This window comes from Sinocyclocheilus grahami, unplaced genomic scaffold (genome assembly GCF_001515645.1).
Source record: "Sinocyclocheilus grahami isolate Dianchi unplaced genomic scaffold, SAMN03320097.WGS_v1.1 scaffold3.1, whole genome shotgun sequence".
Taxonomy (NCBI): domain Eukaryota; kingdom Metazoa; phylum Chordata; class Actinopteri; order Cypriniformes; family Cyprinidae; genus Sinocyclocheilus; species Sinocyclocheilus grahami.
Window position 1 is genome coordinate 1644742 of NW_015505182.1, and position 20429 is coordinate 1665170.

Genomic DNA, 20429 nt, shown 5'->3' on the forward strand with positions numbered 1-20429 from the left:
TCAGATTCCAGATTTTCAAATAGTTGTATCTCGGACAAATATTGTCCTATCCTTATTTATTCAGCTTTCAGATGATGTATAAATCTCAATTTTAAAAAATGACTGGTTTTGTGGTCCAGGGTAACAAATGTTAAAATCAAAATTTCACGTATTTTCAATCTCGTCTGTATCTAACATATTCTGGAAGTATAACATATTTATAATTCATTTGGCTCCAGAATATTCTATCAACCCCCATTTCATTCTAAGTGTTTGGATGACTTTCTCCACCCCTCAAAACTCATTGGCTTTTCCCAAGCCTTTAGTGGGAACCCTCTAATTCATTATTGTAAAGCACACCACTGTCTTGATCGGTGTCTGTGTCAGTGCTGCCCCAGCACCGTGGAATTTCACCGCAAACATCATGGTAAGTGTGAGACTGGGAGGATGCTGTTTGATTGATAGATCCTTAGAAAGTCATTAATGTCTGTTTGATTTGAAGTACGCTGGAAGCTCTGAAAATTTATTTGTGGTCATATGGTAGAAACATATGTATTATTACTCATAAATCTTATCAAAATATTAAGAAGTCATATAAAATGTGTCTTTTTTTAATTTTTTTTATTACATTTTATATATACATATAGCCTAATATTATTTTACTTTGTAAAACATTTTTATATTAAAATATTTATATATATTATATAAATAGAATTTAAAAGACACATGCTGACCACTTATTATGTGTATTAATACTAAGCCTATGTGTATGTTTATAGGGAGAGATGGCTATCTAGTATTAATAATTGTTATAAAATAGGCTACATAGCATGTACATATATTGCAAAAAATTTAATTTATTAAATTAAAATATTATATTATATGTATATATAAATGTTTTTGAATGTGTTAATATGTAAACAGCCAGATTGTCTGTTTGGCTTGCAGGTCAGGATCAGCAACATGGGAATTGTCTCTTTATGCATAGTATTGCTGCTGGGGTCAGAGATCTGCATAGCAGGTATTACTAAAGCTTGTTGATATATGGATATATAATGTAAAAGTTAAATATTCTTGCGTTCTGCAGTTACTATGTTTTTGTCTCATGTGAAATTGTTATGATGTAATGGCATCACACAGAAGCACATCAAATTATTTCCTGTATACTTAGAATCCATTCTGTTTCTGAAAGAAATACAATAGAGGCATTGGTTACTTTTATGGCATCTCGTGTAATTTTATAAACAGCAGAAATCTTTGCCAACTCGTCTTGTCCTCGCCGCGTGAAGTTCTTGAATTTCACAGGCCTGTCATATGATAAATGGCTGAACAGTCAGCTGGGCACATCATCAAAGATAGTGACCACATCCTGTTTGGCACACTTCGTACCCCATTCTGACAGAGAGGTAGTCAGCCAGCTGAAACACTCTCAAAAACGCTTATAAATCAATTCAAAGCCTTGAACAAGCGGAACAGTGTTTAAGACATGCCAAGCTATGACAGCACGTCGAGGGCCCTCTGTGTCTGTCATAAATTGAATAGGAGGAGCTGATGAGTGTCAACATCACTCTATGGTGTTGATGGAGTCCTGAGGGCCTCGCTCAACTTTAGCTTCAGATACTCTTTGACTGCCCTTACCAGGCCTTCGTGATCAAGTGTCAAAAAACAGTAACTCCAATTAGTCACAGTTCAGCCCTGCAATGAGTCTCTCACTTCTGAGAAAGTAGGAAAAACGCAGCCAAACTTTGCGGGCTCCGGAAACCAGGAAGCTGCCTAAGAGAGCATCAAACGCAGCCGGGCCATTCACTCATCATTATCTCCCTGAGATTCGCAGACTGAGCGAGGATGGGACTGCCGGACAAAAGGTTCTCTGATGACTCTGGCTAATTTAAGATGGAGCTATTTGTGACACAAATGCAGCAGGAAGTGAGACTCCCAGCCAGAGGACTGATTTGGCAGATCAATAGAGGAGCTACTGAAGTCTTGGCCATGTCTTTCTGTGTCAGCTTGAGGTCACTTTTGAACAAACACACTCTTGAACAGATCTGAGGTTTTCAAACGTGTTTACTCAGTAGGACTCATTTTTATTATGAATTCAGCAAGGATGCATTAAAGATTTAACTTTCTATTCATGGTTTCCACAAAAAATATTAAGCAGCACAACTGTTGTCAACACTGATAATTAGAAAAATGTTTATTGAGCTGCAAATCAGCTAATTAGAATGAAGGATCATGTGACACTGAAGACTGGAGTAATGGCTGCTGAAAATTCAACTTTGCCAACATGAATAAATTAGATTTGAAAATATTTTAAGACACAAAACAGTTATTTTAGATTGTAATCATACAATTTACACAAAAATCACACATTTTTTTGATCAAATAAATGCAGCTTTGTTAAGCACATAAGACTTCTTTTTAAAAAAATCTCCACCGACTCCACGCTTTTAAGCGATAGTGTATATAAATGTATTTGTATTTATAATAAGTTAATTATATTAATAATATAATGTTTCCATTTCAGCAAGGCAAGAACTGATAGTTACCACCATCAAGGTAAGATCACCATCATTAAAATGATAAAACATTATATTATTTTGTATTTTCACATGATTTATAATAACAATAATTTCATTGTATTAATAATTTATTATTTACATCATATTAATTTTTGATTTCAGCAAGACCCCTACACAATGAGCAAGGGCTCGCAGTTGGAAGGCTACTGTATGGATCTGCTCACTGAGCTGGCTAAGAAACTGGGTTTCAAATACAAAGTTCACCTGGTGAAGGATGGAGCGTATGGCCGGCAGGATGAAAGTGGAAACTGGAACGGAATGATCGGGGAGGTTGTTAGAGGGGTATGTGATGAATTTTACAGAAAAATACACAGTAGTACTGGTCCTGTACTGACGCATATAAACTGAAAACCAGCATAGCATTTAAATCATCTTGATGATATTAATCCTTCCTAGGTAATGTCAAACCTTCCATGTATTTTGTTCACAGGAAGCTGATCTCGCCGTGGCTCCCCTCACTCTCACTGCTGCCCGTGAGAAGGCAGTGGGAATGACAAAACCTTACATGCAGACGGGAATCAGTATCCTCCTCCGCAAAGATATCGTTTCTGAGGAGGCCGGGTTTTTTGACTTCCTCTCCCCCTTCTCTGGGGAGACCTGGTTCGGCGTCCTGATTGCATATTTTGTGACTGCAGTCTGCATCTGCATTGTGGGAAGGTCAGAGAAAGGAGGAGAACACCACCACAGACACAAGAGCCCTTACTTAATTACTGCACAAAACATTCTATTAGTATAGCTGTAAAACTGCTGTGCTGTAGGATTCTGAAACTCAATTCTATATTTGTCTTTTTATGTCAAGGTTGAGTCCATGTGAATGGAGTCAGCCTGAGACAGAGCCAAATCACTTCACTCTCCTCCACAGTTTGTGGTACGCTGCGGGAGCCCTAAGCCTGCAAGGTAATCATGTGAATCATGTATAATTGTATGAATGTAATAGCAGTTTTTAGTGGTCATGCACTGAAAAGCCCAAAGTCTTGACCCTTCGAATGCAGGATATATTTCATCATCTGTCCAGTGTCAACCATATCCCTTATGGCCATTTTAATCTTTTTTGCTACACATTTTGCAATATCTGTGGAATCTTCACCAAATTTATTTCATATCAAGCCTCACAATAATCACTTATTGGATTTTTTTTTTTTTAGTTTTAATAATTGTTCTGCAGAACCAGTAGTGCACTATGGAAGTTTTTCCTACAATAATGATTTATATTTTGAGTGGTCGAGTTGATTTTCATGTTTATGCTAGGTCCATCAGTTTTATTCTAGTAGTATTTATATAGTTTTTTAAAAATTCATATTATGAATTAGCATTTTTTCAATTTTCATTTTAATTTAGTTATTTGCTTTTGTCATTTAAAAAAAAATTTTTTTTTTATAATACTATTTAGGTTTAAGTTATTTTTATTTCAGTTTTAGTTCTTATTTATTTGCAGATGCTTCAGCTTAAACTTCAGCTTTTAATCTAATATTTATATTATTTCAGCTTTATTTCAGTTTTCCAGACCTTTTTTATAGTTTATTTTATATTACTATTTAGGTTTAATTTATTTTATTATTTGTTTTAGTTTTAGTTTTATTATTTCCAGTTAGTCATTTTAGTGCTTCAAATTAACTCTATTTTATTTAGTTGCCAAGGCACCATTTGTAATTTTCATTTAGTGTGTTTTTCATCTAATAATTATTTTATTTCAGCTTTATTTCAGTTAACAAAAATGTTAGCTACTAAAGCAGCGGCATTTAAAAAAAAAATTTTTCAACCCCAGATAGCAGTAAAAAAGCGAAAGTAGTGCACCATTGCCAATTTTCTGGCGAAGATGCCAAACAGGAAGTGGAGCTCTGTCTTAAAGGTGATTTGGTATATAAAAACAAAACTTGGAAAATCTCATCGCCGCCATGCCCTTACAGAGTGCAAAATTTTAACACCTGCACCTCCTACTTATCAAAATATATACACAATAATATTCTTATATCCTTTAATAACAGGAATATGTAGCCCTACAATGTATTTTCCACATACTGTATAGTCAGCACAAGGTATAGTTCACTGGGGTGCTTGGCCCTTTATTGCTGCCTGCAGCTATTTTGCTATCTAATCTACTTTTCAGCCGTTGATAATGGAAGGATAACGTCTTTTCCTCTCATTTGTTTTGCTTTCTGCAGGTGCAGGCCCTCACCCTAAAGCTGTGTCAGGAAGGGTTATCAGTTGTACCTGGTGGTTGTTTGCTGTAGTGCTTCTGGCCTGTTATTTTTCCAGCCTCAGTTCCTCTCAGGGGCCTGACTCCGCACCTCTCATGATTAAAGGTTTTGAGGACTTGGCTAATCAGGATGTAATAGAATATGGAACACTTGCCGGCTCCTCCACTCTTGCCTTCTTTAAGGTCTGATCACATTAATTATTTCATCACATTTTTCCGATTACTCAAATTCATTCCTACCAGATGGTACAGAAAAGATTTCCTAACGCATTTTCTTTTTGCACAGAACTCAAATAACCCATCTTACCGTCGTATCTATGAGCACATGGAGCGGAGAAAGAGTTTTGTGTCCTCCATGGATGAGGGTGTCCAGAGAGCAAAGGAAGGAAACTATGCTTTTATTGGAGAATCAGTGTCCTTGGACTTGGCTGTGGCACGCCATTGTGAACTGGTCCGGGCGCATGAGGTCATCGGGATGAGAGGTTACAGCATTGTAACTCCTCTTGGTGAGACAAACATATTTATGCAGTTTTAAATGGAAAATGATTTTCCAAAGCTGTAAATAAAGATTATTGGAGTATGTTTTAATAGAAAATACTAGTCTTATAGTCTTTCCTCTCTCACAAGATCTCATGTTAAATTCAGTTTACTACAATTTCTGAGTGAAATTTTAAAGTTATGTTGTTGTTGTTGTTCAAAGGAGTTAAAAAACTTATACATTAAAGCTATAGTTCATCAAAAAATACAAATTTAGTGAAAATGTATTCATCCACAGGCAATCAAAGATGAGTTTATTTCTTCAGAGCAGATTTGGAGAAATTTAGCATTAGATCTCTTGCTCACCAATGGATCCTCTGCAGTGAATGGGTGCCGTCAGAATGAGAGTCCAATCAGCTGATAAAAACATCACAATCACAAGTAATCCACACATCTCATTCTGACGGCACCCATTCGCTGCCGAGACTCCATTGGTGAGCAGATTTTCTCCAAATCTGTTTTTATGAAGAAACAAACTCGTCTATAGTTGGGTTTCCCTCCAAAGTTGTAAATTTAAATTCAAAATTGGAATATCGCATAAAACATTTGCGAATAAGCACTGTTTCCAACCAGTCAAAGAGAACAAAATCGTCACTTCCTGATAAACCGGCACTAAGTAGGAGTAGCCACTGAATTGAATAATTTTCAAATATAATAAATGTCTTGCTCCTCAAAGCGAGCTGATGAAACACAATAAATGCAGTCATTGCTTTCAGAGGTGGATGCCTGCTGTTTGGGAATGCAGTCATGTAAGGCAGCTCTGGGAGGCAATTATACAGAAATACTTTGACGACATACCTTGCTTGGGCGTTTAAGAATGGTCATAACATTTCAAATGCTGTGCAATGAGATCGGTCCACTGGTTAGTCAGGTTATGCCATCCCATAGCGTGAAAGTCACATTACTTTTTTGATGCGCGTGGAGGAATTTATATGCTAAATGCATTTCCATCTCCCATTATTCACATTAACCCTTTTTTGAAAAAGTCAAAAACTACCTCAGCGTATTTTTATTTTGCAAATTAAGGGATTTTTTTTTACTGAAATTTGATGCGACACTTCAAATTTTCATTATTGCATGAACTATTGCTTTACAATTTACCTAAAAATACTTTTGGTTGAATTATTTGTTCAAAGAGAGACACAAGACTTGTTGCCGTTGCTGCAGTTCAATCTGCAGTGAATGGTTTTAATGCCACAGTATTTTTGGAACAGGATCTCCAATGCTGAAGAACCTGAGCGTGGCCATCCTGCAGCTGAGTGAGGCTGGGGAGCTGGCGTACCTGCGCACTAAGTGGTGGGCCAGCAGCTGTATACTGGATAGTGCCAAAGGCTCGTCTCTGAGGGCCCATAGCATGAAGGGCATCTTCCTGGTTCTGGCTATAGGCCTTGGGATTGGAGTGCTGCTCTCCTTGTTTGAACTCACCTCAAAGTCTCGCAGCACTGCAGGGGAGCAGAAGGCAAGTAATGCCAATATAAACACACACACACACACACACACACACACACACACAATTAACTACCACACCAGGAAGATTTCAACTGTACAGTAGCACATTTCAATATGTGTTTTTGTTCATTATAATTCAGTCAGTGAAAATAAACCTGTTCTCATTGATACAGAAATCCTGCTGTGCAGTTTTGACTCAGGAGCTGAGCCAGCGTTTGAGAATGACCAACACAAAGGGAGACCAGGAAACCTCAGACAAAAACAAGGCATAAAATGCTCAAACACTAATGTAATATGCAAGTCTTACATTATTAGGTTTGTACATTATCTGGTGCTAGGTATTATTACTATTTCCCAAGTTAGAAAATTATATTTTTTAACATTTGATATTTTTAACTGATTTAGATAAGCTGTACTAAAACTGCAGAGATTTTAATACATAATCTTATTTTTTTTCTTTTTACATTTAAATCAAGCTGCCTGTTTGTTCAATGATGCAATGAGACACCTTTTCATTTACATCTTGCAGCAGAATCTCATGCAGTTGTTTGTATTAGATCAATCTGGAAACAATATAGAAACAGAGATTTTTAGACCAGCATTACGAGTCAAAAATGTTACATGTGAAATCTATTTTGCGAATGAATGTCAAAATTTGGAGACAACTGAACAAAGAGTAAATTTGATTTTATGTTTGTTAAATTCTGTACATCAGAGGAAATGTTTGTAATAAATTCAGAAATGCAAGGGAAATGTCTATGAAAAGTAAAATATTTCATGTAAGTAAAAATTACAAGTAACATATTACAGTTGTTTTGTAATTCAAACATAGGAAACACACAATTATGTTAAATAAATTAAAAAAACTCTTACTGTCACAAAAGAGGTATGCATTCTGGCACCATGTATATTAATGAATTAATAAACTTGATCTAACACCAAAGTGTGACTGCATTTTTTAACAAACATGAGAAACATATGTTTAGTTTTCAATTCTGAATTGCAGCTTCCAAATGCAAAAGTCCAAATGTAACATTCCAGGCACCTTTTAGAAAAAATAATAAATTATGAGTCCAGATGGCATGAGTTGACGAGTAAGATTTAATCAAGATGATACTTGTACAAAATACAAATATGTATTTATGTAATTGCTTTACTTCCTGTAGCATCTGTCCATACCCGTAATTGCAGTGTGGAAATTTGTTATTTCTGTTTCTTCTTAGGTTTCAAATGCATGTTTTTTTTTCTACAATGTTGAAGAATCTAAAAAAAAAAAAAAGATTAAAACCCCACCACAAATTAACATCATTGAGATCTCTTGTAAGCTCAAATAAAAAGTGTTTTTTGTTTTACTCAACCAGCATGAAAATAGCATTAATTTAACATAATTAATCATTTAGTAAAGGCACTTTTTTGCACCTTACAACTTACCTCTGAGAAACAGTGGCGAATGGCATCGAATCTCACGCATTTTCTGCTCAAACAGAGCATTCATTTCCCTCTGCAGTGTGCCCATTGTCTGCTGCTGGTTGTCAGGGAAACGGGATGGCAGAGTACTCAGGTCAAGGCTGTCCAAACTACTTAGGCTGCTTGATTCACTCTCAGCGAGGCTGTGATTATTATAAAGATAGTTTTTTGGTGCAGAGTAACTGCACTGAGGGAGAGGGTGCTGGTTGAGGAAGTCTTTCCTAATGTGATGGGGTGTGTTTGGTGGCGAGGGCGGATGCCGTCTCGGGACGCTTTGTGATCTACGTCCTTTAAATGGTGAATCTTTGGAAGACGGTGTGTCTGGGTCATTCACGCATCTGCTCAGCGCAGGGGTTGCAGGGATTGACAACGGCTGCCACTGAGGGTTACGCCTACCATCTAAAGAACGTCCATATTTATTCCTGAGCAACACAGTTCTGGTGTTTAACGTTCCACTGGAAGGATCTAGTACTCCATCAGGTATTGGATGGAAATTTAAGGGTTCACACTCTTGTGTAGGTTCTGACTGAATTTTCTGACTCTCTTGAGGTTCGTACATCTCAGGTTCCTGCTCTGCATCCTCAGATTTAACACCTGAGATCTGCTTCGCCATGGACCGATTATTCAGTGTAGAAGTGGGAATCGCTAAGTTTGTAAACTCACACTCCTGTTTATTTCGTTTTGAAACAGTCAGCTCTTTGGTTTCCTCGAGGTGTGATTGAACCACAGAAGTCTGAATGTCCAAATCTGAACTGTCTTTTGAATCAAATGCTAAATTGGTGTAGTCCATAGCCACTCCTGCTCCACCAGAGCGTGTGATGGAGGACAGGCGGCGCCGTGCCTCGTGAGATGCTTCCGGCTCCTGATAACAGACCTTATGGGCCCTTCTAAGGGGTTCACTTTGAGCTCCTCTGAGCAAAGATGCAGACTGTGAGGTGCTCCTGCTGCCCTTTGAGCTCACGTCATCACTGTAACGTCTGTTTAGAAAGTCCTCTTTGGTGTGGCAGGCAGTTGAGCCCTTCACCACTTTTGCTTGGTTCTTTCCAGCTCCTTTCCGCAGGAAGTTTGGGCCAAAGGATGTCCTTGTGCCATCTTCAGAGGTCTGCATAAGGTTTTTCTGGATTAGCTGCTTTACGGCGTTGCTTGATTTGACCTGGTTATCAATATATTAGCAAAACTATTTTATAATGTTAAAATGGTAATTAACAGAGAAGTTCACTTCCAGAATGAAAATTTACTCATCCCCATGTCATCCAAGATGTTCATGTCTTTCTTCAGTTGAAAAGAAATAATGGTTTTTGAGGTAAACATTCCAGGATTTTTCTCCATATAGTGGACTTCAATGGGAGCCAATGGGTTGAAGGTACTAATTGTAGTTTCAATGCAGCTTCAAAGGGCTGTACACAATCCCAGCCGAGTAATAAGGGTCTTATCTAGCGAAACGATTGGTCATTTTCTAAGAAAAATAAAAATGTATATACTTTTTAACTACAAATGTTCGCCTTGCAATAGCTAGACCTCATGCATTATGGAATACAGTAGGCAGAAGTACTGACCCAGTGTTTACAAAGCGAACGTGTAAAGAAAGTCAAACGCCATTTACAAAAAAAAAAAGGTACAATTATGTCGGACGATTTTGAAGTTGGAGAAGAAAATGAGATGGAGTTACACAGATGAATAACTAACCGCATGTGACTTTTCTATCGTTATTACGCAATGCCTGAAGATGCACATGCGCATCGCAGAGCTAGTGTAAGACGAGCATTTGTGATTAAAAAGTATATACATTTTTATTTTTTTAAGAAAATGACCAATCATTTTGCTTGATAAGACTGTTATTCATAAACTGGGATTGTGCAGAGCCCTTTGAAGTTTTGCAATTAATTTGGACCTTCAACCAATTAAAATTGACTATAAGGAGAAAAATCCTGGAATGGTTTCCTCAAAAACCTTAATTTATTTGTGACTGAAGAAAGAAAGACATGAACATCTTGGATGACATGGGGGTGAGGAAATGGTCAGGAAATTTTCATTCTGAAAGTGAACTTCTCCTTCAACAACAGTCAAAATTTCAGTAGCCACATTTATGCAAAAGAGAAAAGAAATGTAATAAAAAGTTACCTTTCCTGTGATGTCATTAATGGCAACATGCACAAAGATAGATGCTTCTTCCATACCTTCTAAATAAACATGTCGATAGCCTGTGGAACAAGGAAATAATGTAATTCTGGCTGACTGAATTATTGACAAAAATGTATACAGCAAATGTATCAAAAACATACTGTATACAGCATTCTCTGTCCAATAATGTCACTGACTGTCATGTAATTTACCTGGCATCATGCTTTTAAATGCTATGGTTCTCTGTCCAATGAAGTCTCGTCCAATTGGATCATGGTCCCAAACCATAAAGCGTACTAAGGCAATCTGAGGCATGTGCAGAGTAAACACTAGTGTCTCCTCCCACATGGGGTTAAAACCTGTTACATGGGCAAAACATGGAAACGGTTTACATTTAGCTGACCTATACCAATCCTTTTTTTTGTGTAAGCTATATATTTAAATGTTACAGAAGCCTTTTATATTACATATAAGATTGTTAATATGAAAGCAATGGATCATTTTAAATCGGACATAATGGAAAAATTATTTGCAGTTCAGTCAAATCACATGATTTTGTCTCATTCGTTGCAAAATGAACCATTACTCATGAATCTTTTTGCCTGACTCATTAAAAAGAAAAAGAGTCCTTTGTGTGAGAAACTGGCATCATGTGTTCATTTCACATGCAGGAAACACGACTTGCTTTTAAACACAAAGGCAAAGAAGATACATGAAAAGAAAATGCACAAGACATCGCGCAACACTCAAAGACTGTTTGTTTATGTCTGAAAAAGAATGACAAAACAGTGCAGTGGCAATCAAAAACACACATTTTTATTTTATTTATAATAGTGCAATTAATCGCATCCAAAATAAAAAGTTTTTGTTTACATAGTATATGAGTGTGTACTATACAAACACATGCATGTATATATTTAAGAAAAATATGATGTTTATATATTAAATATATTTATATATAATATAAAATATAAATACATAAATGTATATACACATATATACTGAATGTAAGTGTATTTATATACATAATAAATAAACACAGTACACACACATGTATTATTCAAACAAAAACATTTATTTTGGATGCGATTAATCGTGATTAATCGTTTGATAGCACTAATTTATAATTATTATCGCATACTGTTGCCATCAGTCAGCCACTAAAAAAACACATATGAAACACCTACTAACCCTTATAGGCTCTACTGCCAAGTTTTGTTTGAACAATTCAGTTCTGTACTTACCGTTGTCATCTACTACTCTTGTCTGCTGTTTATTGCAATCGATAGGCAATCCAATAATCTCCACTTCCACAAAGGGATCTATGATCTGGACAACAAACATTCAATCTCAGACAACTTGTAACATTTGATAATTTACTTTAATTTCAGTATGAGTGATCTCACCTCTCCTCTGTCTCCTAACATGGAGTCTTTTGGCTTTGGTAGCTGCTGGCCACTAATTATCTTGAGCACTAGCTGAGATTTCCTGTGTCCTGGCAAAGGGTCTTCCAGCATAGGATTAAAGGCACCTGAGGACAATCATTTTGTGTGGTGAAAAGTGCCTTTCAAAGAAAAGAATACATTTAATGCATCAAATAAATGTGTCTTTTTTTGTCTGCACTCTGGAGGCACCAAGCTACCTTTACACAAGCATTTTGGCTTCAGCACATAGCCGCAGTTTCCATTCGCTGCAAATTTTGCCCTGTTCAGCTGTAGCATACGGCCTTCTGTTTGATAGTTGAGAGCGACTGGAAAGATGAAACAACATTTCAAACAAATGCATGGCACAACTGATACGTAAAAAAAAATAGAGAGAGCCATTTGCCAGCAAGGATCCATTGCTGTTTAAATCAAAGTCGTTGCCGTTTCATCATTAATGAAAAACAACAGGCTTTGATGAAAATTAATTAGAAAGGAAATAATTCACAATAAATTAAAGAAAAAAGCTAATTCATACCTAAATGACATCCTGCATTCCAAAAAGGCTGAGGATTGAAGTTGCTAGAATCAACACGGTAGTTGAAAGGGTAGACTCGTAAGAGCTGTCGTTGATTCAAGCGAACTAACTGGGCAGGCTTTAGCTGCAGAATCTGGTTAGTTAGGCTTTCGTTTAAGGAGGACACTTGCCAGCTGCACATGTATGCTGCAACACACATGCAGTTTATTTAGACATATACATCAAGAACACTTCTACAGTTTGTGCTCATGGAGTGACTAGATCACTTATGTGGATATTACTGAGGTTGCAACTGTATTTACATTTGTCTTACCTTGAGTTTCTATATCGTGAACTCGCACTGACTTCGTGTATTTGATTAGATCAGAGAGGGCCCGAGAAAGTCTCATTGTTTTCCTTCGTCTGCAAAGAAATTTGCATAAAACACAAACTATTATGAAACTGGACAGATTTAGATTAGATCAGACATTGTATCACACACTGTAAAAATATTTGTAAGAATGATACAATACAAGTTATATTTAATAAGACAATTAATGTTACTGTACAAGTTGTTTTTAGTTATCATTAGTATCATCACAGTTATTTTAGTATAATTGAGATATTATTATAGTTTTCATTATTTCTTATTTCAGTTTTAGTTACATTAATAAGTTATTTCAGTTTTAGTTATTTTAATACATCAAGATAAACTAACTGAAAAGCAGAAATGTTGCCTTGGCAACTATAGTTGAAATAAAATAAATTTAGGTTTTTCATATAATTTATCACAGTTGAAATGTATTTTATTTTTTCTATTTATTTTATTATGTAGGTAACAAGCTGTACAATACTTTAACATGATTAGTTATGGTTAGAATATTTTTTTAAGTGAGAAATACAGCATATATGTTGAAATACAGAGAAAAGACGTTTCTGATGCATGACATTTCATTTGATTTAAATAGTTTCTTATTTTAGTTATACGTTTTGTACATGCGGGAGTTATGCTATGTTTTATGTTATTTAATTAACATTTATTGAACTATTAAAATATAATCATGAATATATACAAGCACCAAAATGCCATCCTGTAATGTTGAAAATTTGTTCTTTTTTTTTTACTGTGACTTTCTGACAACCTCAGATGCCTTTTTTTTTTTACTGTACATCTAGCAGATTTTTTTACAATTCACAGCAAATTCAACAACAAACTGTATCTTCTGAAATACTCACTTGCCGTAGTTGATAACCTGTTTATCATTTCTGCTTGGAATTTCCTGCTCATTATCGGAGTCACTCAGGACGGGCCTCTTTTTGAACTTTATCCGCTTTTTCTTCTGAAACACAGAATATTATATCACTAGTATAATGCTGATTGTGTGAGATTCCTTTTTCCTAATTTACTGGAAATGTAATATGCCTAGTGGAAAGTCCTTGGAGACCTTGCGCCTGAAGCTGTCCATGAACAACCTCCGTGAGCGTTTCTTTGATTCATCGCCCGTCTCTGGTGCTCCTTCAGTGGTCTGTAATCCAGAACACAGCAGTTTTTACTTAAACACTCCAGAGGGGGAATAACCCAATTATTCTAATGTAGAAAAAAGGAAAAGGCATCTCACATCTCCATTAATTTGCTCCTCTTCCTCCTCATCCTCTTCACCGCTGTCTTCATCAGACACATCTCCTTCCTCTGCTTCAGCATCAATGTTTGCTGGCAGCTTCTTTCCCTGGAAAGCACCGCAATGTCAGGTTTTTCCACGATTTAGTCACCAAAGAAAATTCTACTTTCAACCTCCAACAAGTACAATATATTACCTCACCTTGACAAGCACTTTCCCTTTTAAAAGCTCTGGAGATGGCAGACGTCTGGACTCATTCACATTTATATTTGACAGGTCCAGCTTGTCCTGTAGCACTTCCATGAGGTGCTGAGCCATTTTCTTCTGCTGAGGCACAGTGCAGTGGTTCTCTATAGAAAGGATCACTGGATATCTGATAGTGGAAGAATTATATTATATTATATTACATTCATTTTAATTATTAATTATTTTTATTATTTACAAAAAAAATTAAAATTAATGTTAAACAAATAGTACTTTTTTTTTACTACTACTACTAATATTAATAATAATTATTATAATTTCTATAATCTTAAAAAAAATATATCACTTACTGAGTTTTGGCAAATGCATATTTGTTGATTGTCTCAACAACATCTCTAAACAGGATTTTTGAGGTAAGTGTGTAACCATGATGCACAATCGGTTCTCCATCAGGACCATCCCAGCAGTCAACTGGAGAGGCAGAGAAATTTGAAGTCATTTGAAGGATAACAATTTCTCCGTCATTTGAAGGTTAACGTATTTTGTTTAATGACTGTAAACACCCCATTAAAATGTATTTTACTTTGACCGATACTTTATCCAAAAGGGCATTCACTTTGATCTGCAGCATGTTGACAACAAGCTTTTAGGTTGAGAGAAGTACTTCTACCTTCCACACAGCGACAGCCCGCCTGAAGCACATACGCATACATATCAACCCGAGACTGAGACAGCAGCTGATCTCCGGTCAGGTAAGTGTTGTGAGACGATGCGATATAGTAATTCGTCAGTGGTTGTGTCATGTCCTGGTTTACTTGATAGTGTTCTGGATTGAAGACGTCCCCTGCAGGACTACGCATGTAGTTGGTGAAACCTTAGAAAGCAAGATAAATGTTGTAAACATCAGATGATACAATAACCAGATTAAAAGATGAGGCAAAGAAAGAGTTTCTCACCATCAATACCCAGCACCATACGTGTTTGGTTTTCAGAACATGGGTCAAACTGGTTGATGATCGTCTTGCAGTAGTCTTTGGTCACATTTACCATCTAGGAAAAGAGAACATACACCAATCACAAATAAGACGGTGCATGTCCATCAAAAGAGCAGCATATTTAACAAATAACTTCGTGAAGATGTGCAAAATGAATCACACCAGCCTTTTGCTCATTTTCCAAGAAGCGTTGGAGGTCGTTCAGGTCCATGTGCTCTTTGTGGTTGCTGTAGGTGATCATTAGTAAGTAAAGATCTCTGCGTGTTGAGATCAGCTTGTAAAAGGTACAGAATTCCTCAAATGTCAACGACCCCTGGTTTTCATCAGTGTCAGCCTCCTGTGAATGCACAGGGTTTTCTTTGAGATGAAAAAATGTGGAAAACATAATCTTACAAATATTTAATATAGAAATATAATACAATGTGCATGTTTTGGGGCAGTGGTTATAAGACAAACATTAATTGTCATTGGTTTTGGTGGAGACTGCAGGCAATTACACAGTTATTTTATTATATTTATATTATTTTAATTCAAACTTTTCTTTAGTGAAAGTAGTGTTATGGTATTGGTTGCAGTAGAAATATATGTCTCCATTAAGGATTAGAGGCTTTAGAGTTAAGACCTCAACCAGTTTCAGACAACGCCATCTGTTCAAAGTAAACCATATGTTACTCACTGAGTGTACTTATCTGCATCTTTGCTAATAGCAATGTGGAAGTGATTTAAACCAATATAATGTGGCAATGATAATATTTAAATGAAACTTTTACGCCAACTATGCAGAAATAGTAGAATTAGACTTGTGAAAAACACTAGCTAGGAGAATTTGATATGCTCATCAAACCAGCGTGGTTGTTTGCAGACAGTGGAACTGAACTTACATACACTACTCTTCAAAAGTTTGGGGTCAATAACATTTAATAATAATAATAATTAAATTGATTAAAATGCATTAAATTGATGAAAAGTGACAGGTAAGATATTTATAATGTTACAAAATATTTCTATTTCAAATAAATGCTGTTCTTTTGAACTTTCTATTCAAAGAATCTTGAAAAAATGTATCATGGTATAGTTGATAACCTGTTTATCATTTCTGCTTGGAATTTCCTGCTCATTATCGGAGTCACTCAGGACGGGCCTCTTTTTTAACTTTATCCGCTTTTTCTTCTGAAACACAGAATATTATATCACTAGTATAATGCTGATTGTGTGAGATTGTATCATGGTTTCCACTAAAACATTAGGCAGCACAACCATTTTCAACATTGATAATTGTAATAAAATGAATAAAAAAGGATCATGTGACACTGAAGACTGGAGTAATGGCTGCTGTAAATTCAGCTTTGCCATCACAGAAATACATTACAATTTAAAATGTTTAAATAGAAAACAGTTATTTTAAATTGTAATAATATTTCACAATATTACTGTTTTTCTGTATTTTTGATCAAACAAATGCAGCCTTGGTAAGCGTAAGATAAAAACACTTTAAAAAACCAACAAAAAACTACCATCCCCAAACTTTTTACTGGTAGTGTATCCTGTGACAAAAAAACATTTTTATTCACTTGGAAAAGTGTGAAGCTACACAATTTTTTAAACCAGCTCTGGTAATAGTACTGAAAAAAAGTGATTTAATGTGGTTGGCGACTCCCCAAAATAATACAATGTGCTATGCATTTTTGATTATGAACTTTTCTCTGCTTTAAATTTGGACCAGACCTTTGCACATACAACCCATGTTGACAAGATATAATGTACCTGGAACATTTCTCTGACTTTCTGCTTTGGAAGGTTCACATTGAGCTTGTGGAGCAGCTGTAAAACCTCTCCAATGCTTAGATTTCCATCTCCGTTTTTGTCTGCTTCTGAAAAGGTCTGTCTCAACCATTTGCAACAAGATGTAAGGAAACATCCACTCTCACATAGGGGTTATGGGTGGATTCAGACCATAAGTGGACACAATTAAAAGGATATTGATCTCGTGTCCGTTGCCTTTTTGCCAGACTGTCCTCGTCACTGATGCCTGCCAGCAGGTATTTAAGGCCAGTAATCCAGGTCCGTGCCTCTTCTCCATTTGTGGACACCAAGTCAAGAGATTCCACGTGGTCTCCATGGTAAATACTGAAGCAGCAGTTTGGATCAAAGTTATTGTTGGCAAATCGCCTGAAGACCTCAGTTCTCATCCCCTCACAGACCTCATGGATGGAGTCTATGGTGACTGAATAAAACAAGAACAGGAATAAACAGTGCAGTGCTCTTGTTTGATCATTTTTCCCCCAGCAGTTCAGACTTGAACAAAGCATTTTTATTCGACAGAATGATCTTCAGAGACAATATTGCTGTAAAAACACTATCCAATCCAGATGTTTGCACTGGTTATTCATTAAGACCTATGAAATCAAATACGGCTTGTGCACATGTGTGGTTTATCTTGAAGCTACATATGCTAATGTACTCCTAAACTGACTTTTATCAAACATATTCATTTAAAATGTATAATCTTTCTCTTCCAGGAAAATGGAGCAAAAATACTGATTCAAGAATCATTTGCTCGCAAGAACGAAAAAGTACCTCCTAGCAAGTAGCCAATCAAGGATTATGCTCAAATAGCATGGTATCTTTCTATTCTCACTACTGCTTCAGTATAGTGTGTAGTCTGTGCACTCTATGTGAATTTTATGTGTGCATAGAATACCCAGATACATAGTACAGAGCAGAATTTACTTACTGCAATACTCAACTTGACCTTTCATTTAGAGGATGACAAATGAACCAGATGTAATATCTGCCATGATTTTCAACATCTGTTTCTTGACTCATTGTTTGATTGCAAGACATCAATTCCTAGCAAAGGCACTGGGTTGATTCTTTCAAAAGGAAATACATGAACAGCAAATTGCGCATGTCACGTGATTCAATGGCGTGTTGAAAATAACAAGCACGTGTTGGTGTGTCTCAGTAGAACAAGCAGGTTATGTGACTCACTTTTAGCTCTTTCATGTTTTCTGGAGGGCCTCCAGCGGATGCAGGACTTGTGCTCATCTAGATAGAAGAGGCGCACCAGAGCCTTGGATTTTCCTCTCAGTTTAATCATTTGAGATCCGGCCTGCATGTTGCAAATGCATCTCTCCACTGCAAAAGCAAATGAGGACTTCTATTATTAATATTTGGCTGTTCATGTGATAAACAACCTACTATTATAACTATCCTGGACATTTCCTGGCTGGGAATTCTAAATGGCCTAAAATGTCCGGGGGTGACTTTGTTTTACAACTGACGTGCTACAGTTCACACACATTGTATAGGGTACGTTTATTTGTATCGCTTTGACCGTTCTCTGTAGATCCAACCTTCTTGCCCACCACGATTGATCGATTATGTATAATGCCTATTGGTCAAACTACTTTATGTTTTCAGACATTACCTGCAAGTATGAAACAATAGGAAAAACAAATCAACATGCTTAGAAATGTCCTGGACAAAAGCGGTATTAAGGGGACCCTACTCGCCTTACATATTTTTAATAATAGTAATTTTTTAAAAATGTCATTAACATTTTTATTGAGTGCACCTTTAAGAAAATCCATTGAATGTCAGAGTTTAATTGTTCAAGCAGATGTATCAAGTACATTCTCAATCAAATTACACAGCTGCGTCACGCACACACAGGTTCATAAGGGTGTTTTCTGTCTGCTGGCATGCATCATGAAAACAGTACTAAAATGATGCAAACTCTTACAGCGTATGAATTGAACAGTACAGTTGAATGAGATGTTCTCATCAAAATAATTTGGTGGTATTTTTATGAAAAAGAAAAGAAATTCCAAAAGAAAACATTTCCACTTCCATTTTAAGATGCTATAGGCTAGTACAGACAGTAATACAGGTGGCGTTTGAATTAGGCCTAGGCAATCCATAATATAACAACGTTTTTTCTCCTACTTTCTGTATATGCCAGAATGACACGTCAAGTCAGGGTATGTTTTCAAAAAAGTTGCTTTGGAGGAGCGGATCAAGGACAGAGGGGTCATGTGACGCAGCTAGTCAGTCTAATCTCTGCGGATTGTTTGTGTCCATATGCCGCCATGAGAGGGGACACTGCCTTATTATTAAAACTCGAATTATTTTAAGTGTACTTAAAGGTGAGTAACATACAAAATTACTCTAAACATACAACTGAATCAAGTATGAAACAATAAGATAAAACTGCAGAAAAGTTGCAGAATTAAACCCAGCACAGTTAGATCATTTATCAATTATAGTGAAAAAAATGAGTAAAAATATGAGATTTGGTGTCTTAATTCTTACCTATCTGGCCCATTCTCCATTTCGGTGATGCGACAATACTTCCCCCTATCCAGAAGAACTCCTCAGCCAAACGTGATATCGTAGCTTTCTGCCATAGTTTAGGTGAAGTCATTATAGAAGGAGAAGGCGATCTGAAAGGTGAAGGTGACCTCCTCCCAGGACTGGGGGGCCGCCTGGTGAGAGATGGCGAAAACAAGACTGGAGATGATGGTGCCATTCCCGGAGATGTGTTCATTACTGCAGGACTCTTGTGTGGTCATAACCTAGACCTCTGGTCATGTCCCTCGCCCACCGTATTAGTCCTGTAACTCATAAGGTCAGCTTTCTTCCAACCAGCGAGACAGGGGTTACTGAAATGATGAGCCAACACTTCTCAAGGGTAGCAATGTGCATGTGGACAGATGATTTAATTCCAGTTGGCACCTCTGTTTGACTGATCCTCTTAGTGATTGACCCTCCCTCTGGTCCATTGATAGTGAGTTTTCTTCAGATATTCCAGTGTGAGTGCTCAATTGGACTGCTGTTGTGGACCGGCATGCTGTGGCTGCAAGTTTAGGAGGAACTGGGGTGGGTTGAGGAGCCACACGTGTCAGCAATCAGTAAATCTCTAATCCAGGATGAGGTGAAGGCATTACTCGTACTGGGGATTTTCATGTCTCATTGGTCAACTTGAGGAAAAGGATAGGGGATGATACTGTATAACAATATTTTTGTTTGTCTAAAAGTAAAAACATTGCCAGTTAACATGGAAACATGACATTCCTTTTGATTTCATCATCTTTTTTGTTTTATCATATACATACAAATCAACATTTGGAGTGCGTTTAAAACAGCTTTTGCCCTAGGTACACTTGCACATAGTTTTTCAGGTAGCTTTGCAGGTAAGTTTCTTGACGCATCTTGGAGATGTTGCCAGGTATTCTGGATTTAGTCTGACTTTTCTGATTTTTCATATCATTCCAGACAGACTGGATGATGATGAGATCGGATCTCTGTGTAGAGCACTGGCTGTCGTCAGACTCCTTGAGCA

At 36.7% G+C, this 20429-nt stretch overlaps 2 protein-coding genes across 3 annotated transcripts; one reads left to right on the forward strand and one right to left on the reverse strand.

Annotated features, from left to right (window-relative positions):
• Nucleotides 1-303: 303 nt before the first annotated feature.
• Nucleotides 304-7420, forward strand: LOC107565113 (probable glutamate receptor). Its single transcript, XM_016250363.1, has 10 exons — nucleotides 304-406; nucleotides 928-1000; nucleotides 2504-2535; nucleotides 2661-2840; nucleotides 2989-3215; nucleotides 3358-3455; nucleotides 4721-4938; nucleotides 5042-5261; nucleotides 6507-6751; nucleotides 6915-7420. The coding sequence occupies exons 1-10, from the start codon at nucleotides 404-406 to the stop codon at nucleotides 7011-7013; spliced, it is 1395 nt and encodes a 464-aa protein (XP_016105849.1). The 5' UTR covers nucleotides 304-403; the 3' UTR covers nucleotides 7014-7420.
• LOC107564964 (1-phosphatidylinositol 4,5-bisphosphate phosphodiesterase eta-2-like) lies at nucleotides 7138-19962 on the reverse strand. 2 transcript variants are annotated; one of them, XM_016250181.1, is made up of 21 exons: nucleotides 19400-19962; nucleotides 18077-18223; nucleotides 17064-17309; nucleotides 16850-16977; nucleotides 15252-15422; nucleotides 15047-15140; nucleotides 14761-14964; nucleotides 14441-14561; nucleotides 14088-14259; nucleotides 13887-13994; nucleotides 13713-13793; nucleotides 13504-13607; nucleotides 12602-12690; nucleotides 12289-12474; nucleotides 11972-12079; nucleotides 11736-11860; nucleotides 11574-11658; nucleotides 10542-10688; nucleotides 10330-10409; nucleotides 8173-9361; nucleotides 7138-8004 (listed from the first exon to the last, which is right to left on the reverse strand). In XM_016250181.1, the coding sequence occupies exons 1-21, from the start codon at nucleotides 19632-19634 to the stop codon at nucleotides 7988-7990; spliced, it is 3837 nt and encodes a 1278-aa protein (XP_016105667.1). In that variant the 5' UTR covers nucleotides 19635-19962; the 3' UTR covers nucleotides 7138-7987. The 2 variants fall into 2 exon arrangements, with proteins under 2 accessions (XP_016105667.1, XP_016105734.1); XM_016250248.1 differs by lacking the exons at nucleotides 16850-16977; nucleotides 17064-17309; nucleotides 18077-18223; nucleotides 19400-19962 and having other exon boundaries at nucleotides 15248-15335.
• Nucleotides 19963-20429: the final 467 nt, after the last annotated feature.

Coding starts and splice junctions, on each gene's coding strand:
- LOC107565113 (XM_016250363.1), top strand. Junction 2,841..2,988: donor TCGGGGAGGTTGTTAGAGGG/GTATGTGATGAA, acceptor TTTTGTTCACAG/GAAGCTGATCTCGCCGTGGC. Junction 3,216..3,357: donor TGCATCTGCATTGTGGGAAG/GTCAGAGAAAGG, acceptor TTTTATGTCAAG/GTTGAGTCCATGTGAATGGA.
- LOC107564964 (XM_016250181.1), bottom strand. CDS start 19,634: ATGAACACATCTCCGGGAATGGCACCATCATCTCCAGTCTTGTTTTCG. Junction 15,423..16,849: donor AAGTCAGAGAAATGTTCCAG/GTACATTATATC, acceptor GTGCATTCACAG/GAGGCTGACACTGATGAAAA. Junction 10,410..10,541: donor ATTTAAAAGCATGATGCCAG/GTAAATTACATG, acceptor CTTGTTCCACAG/GCTATCGACATGTTTATTTA.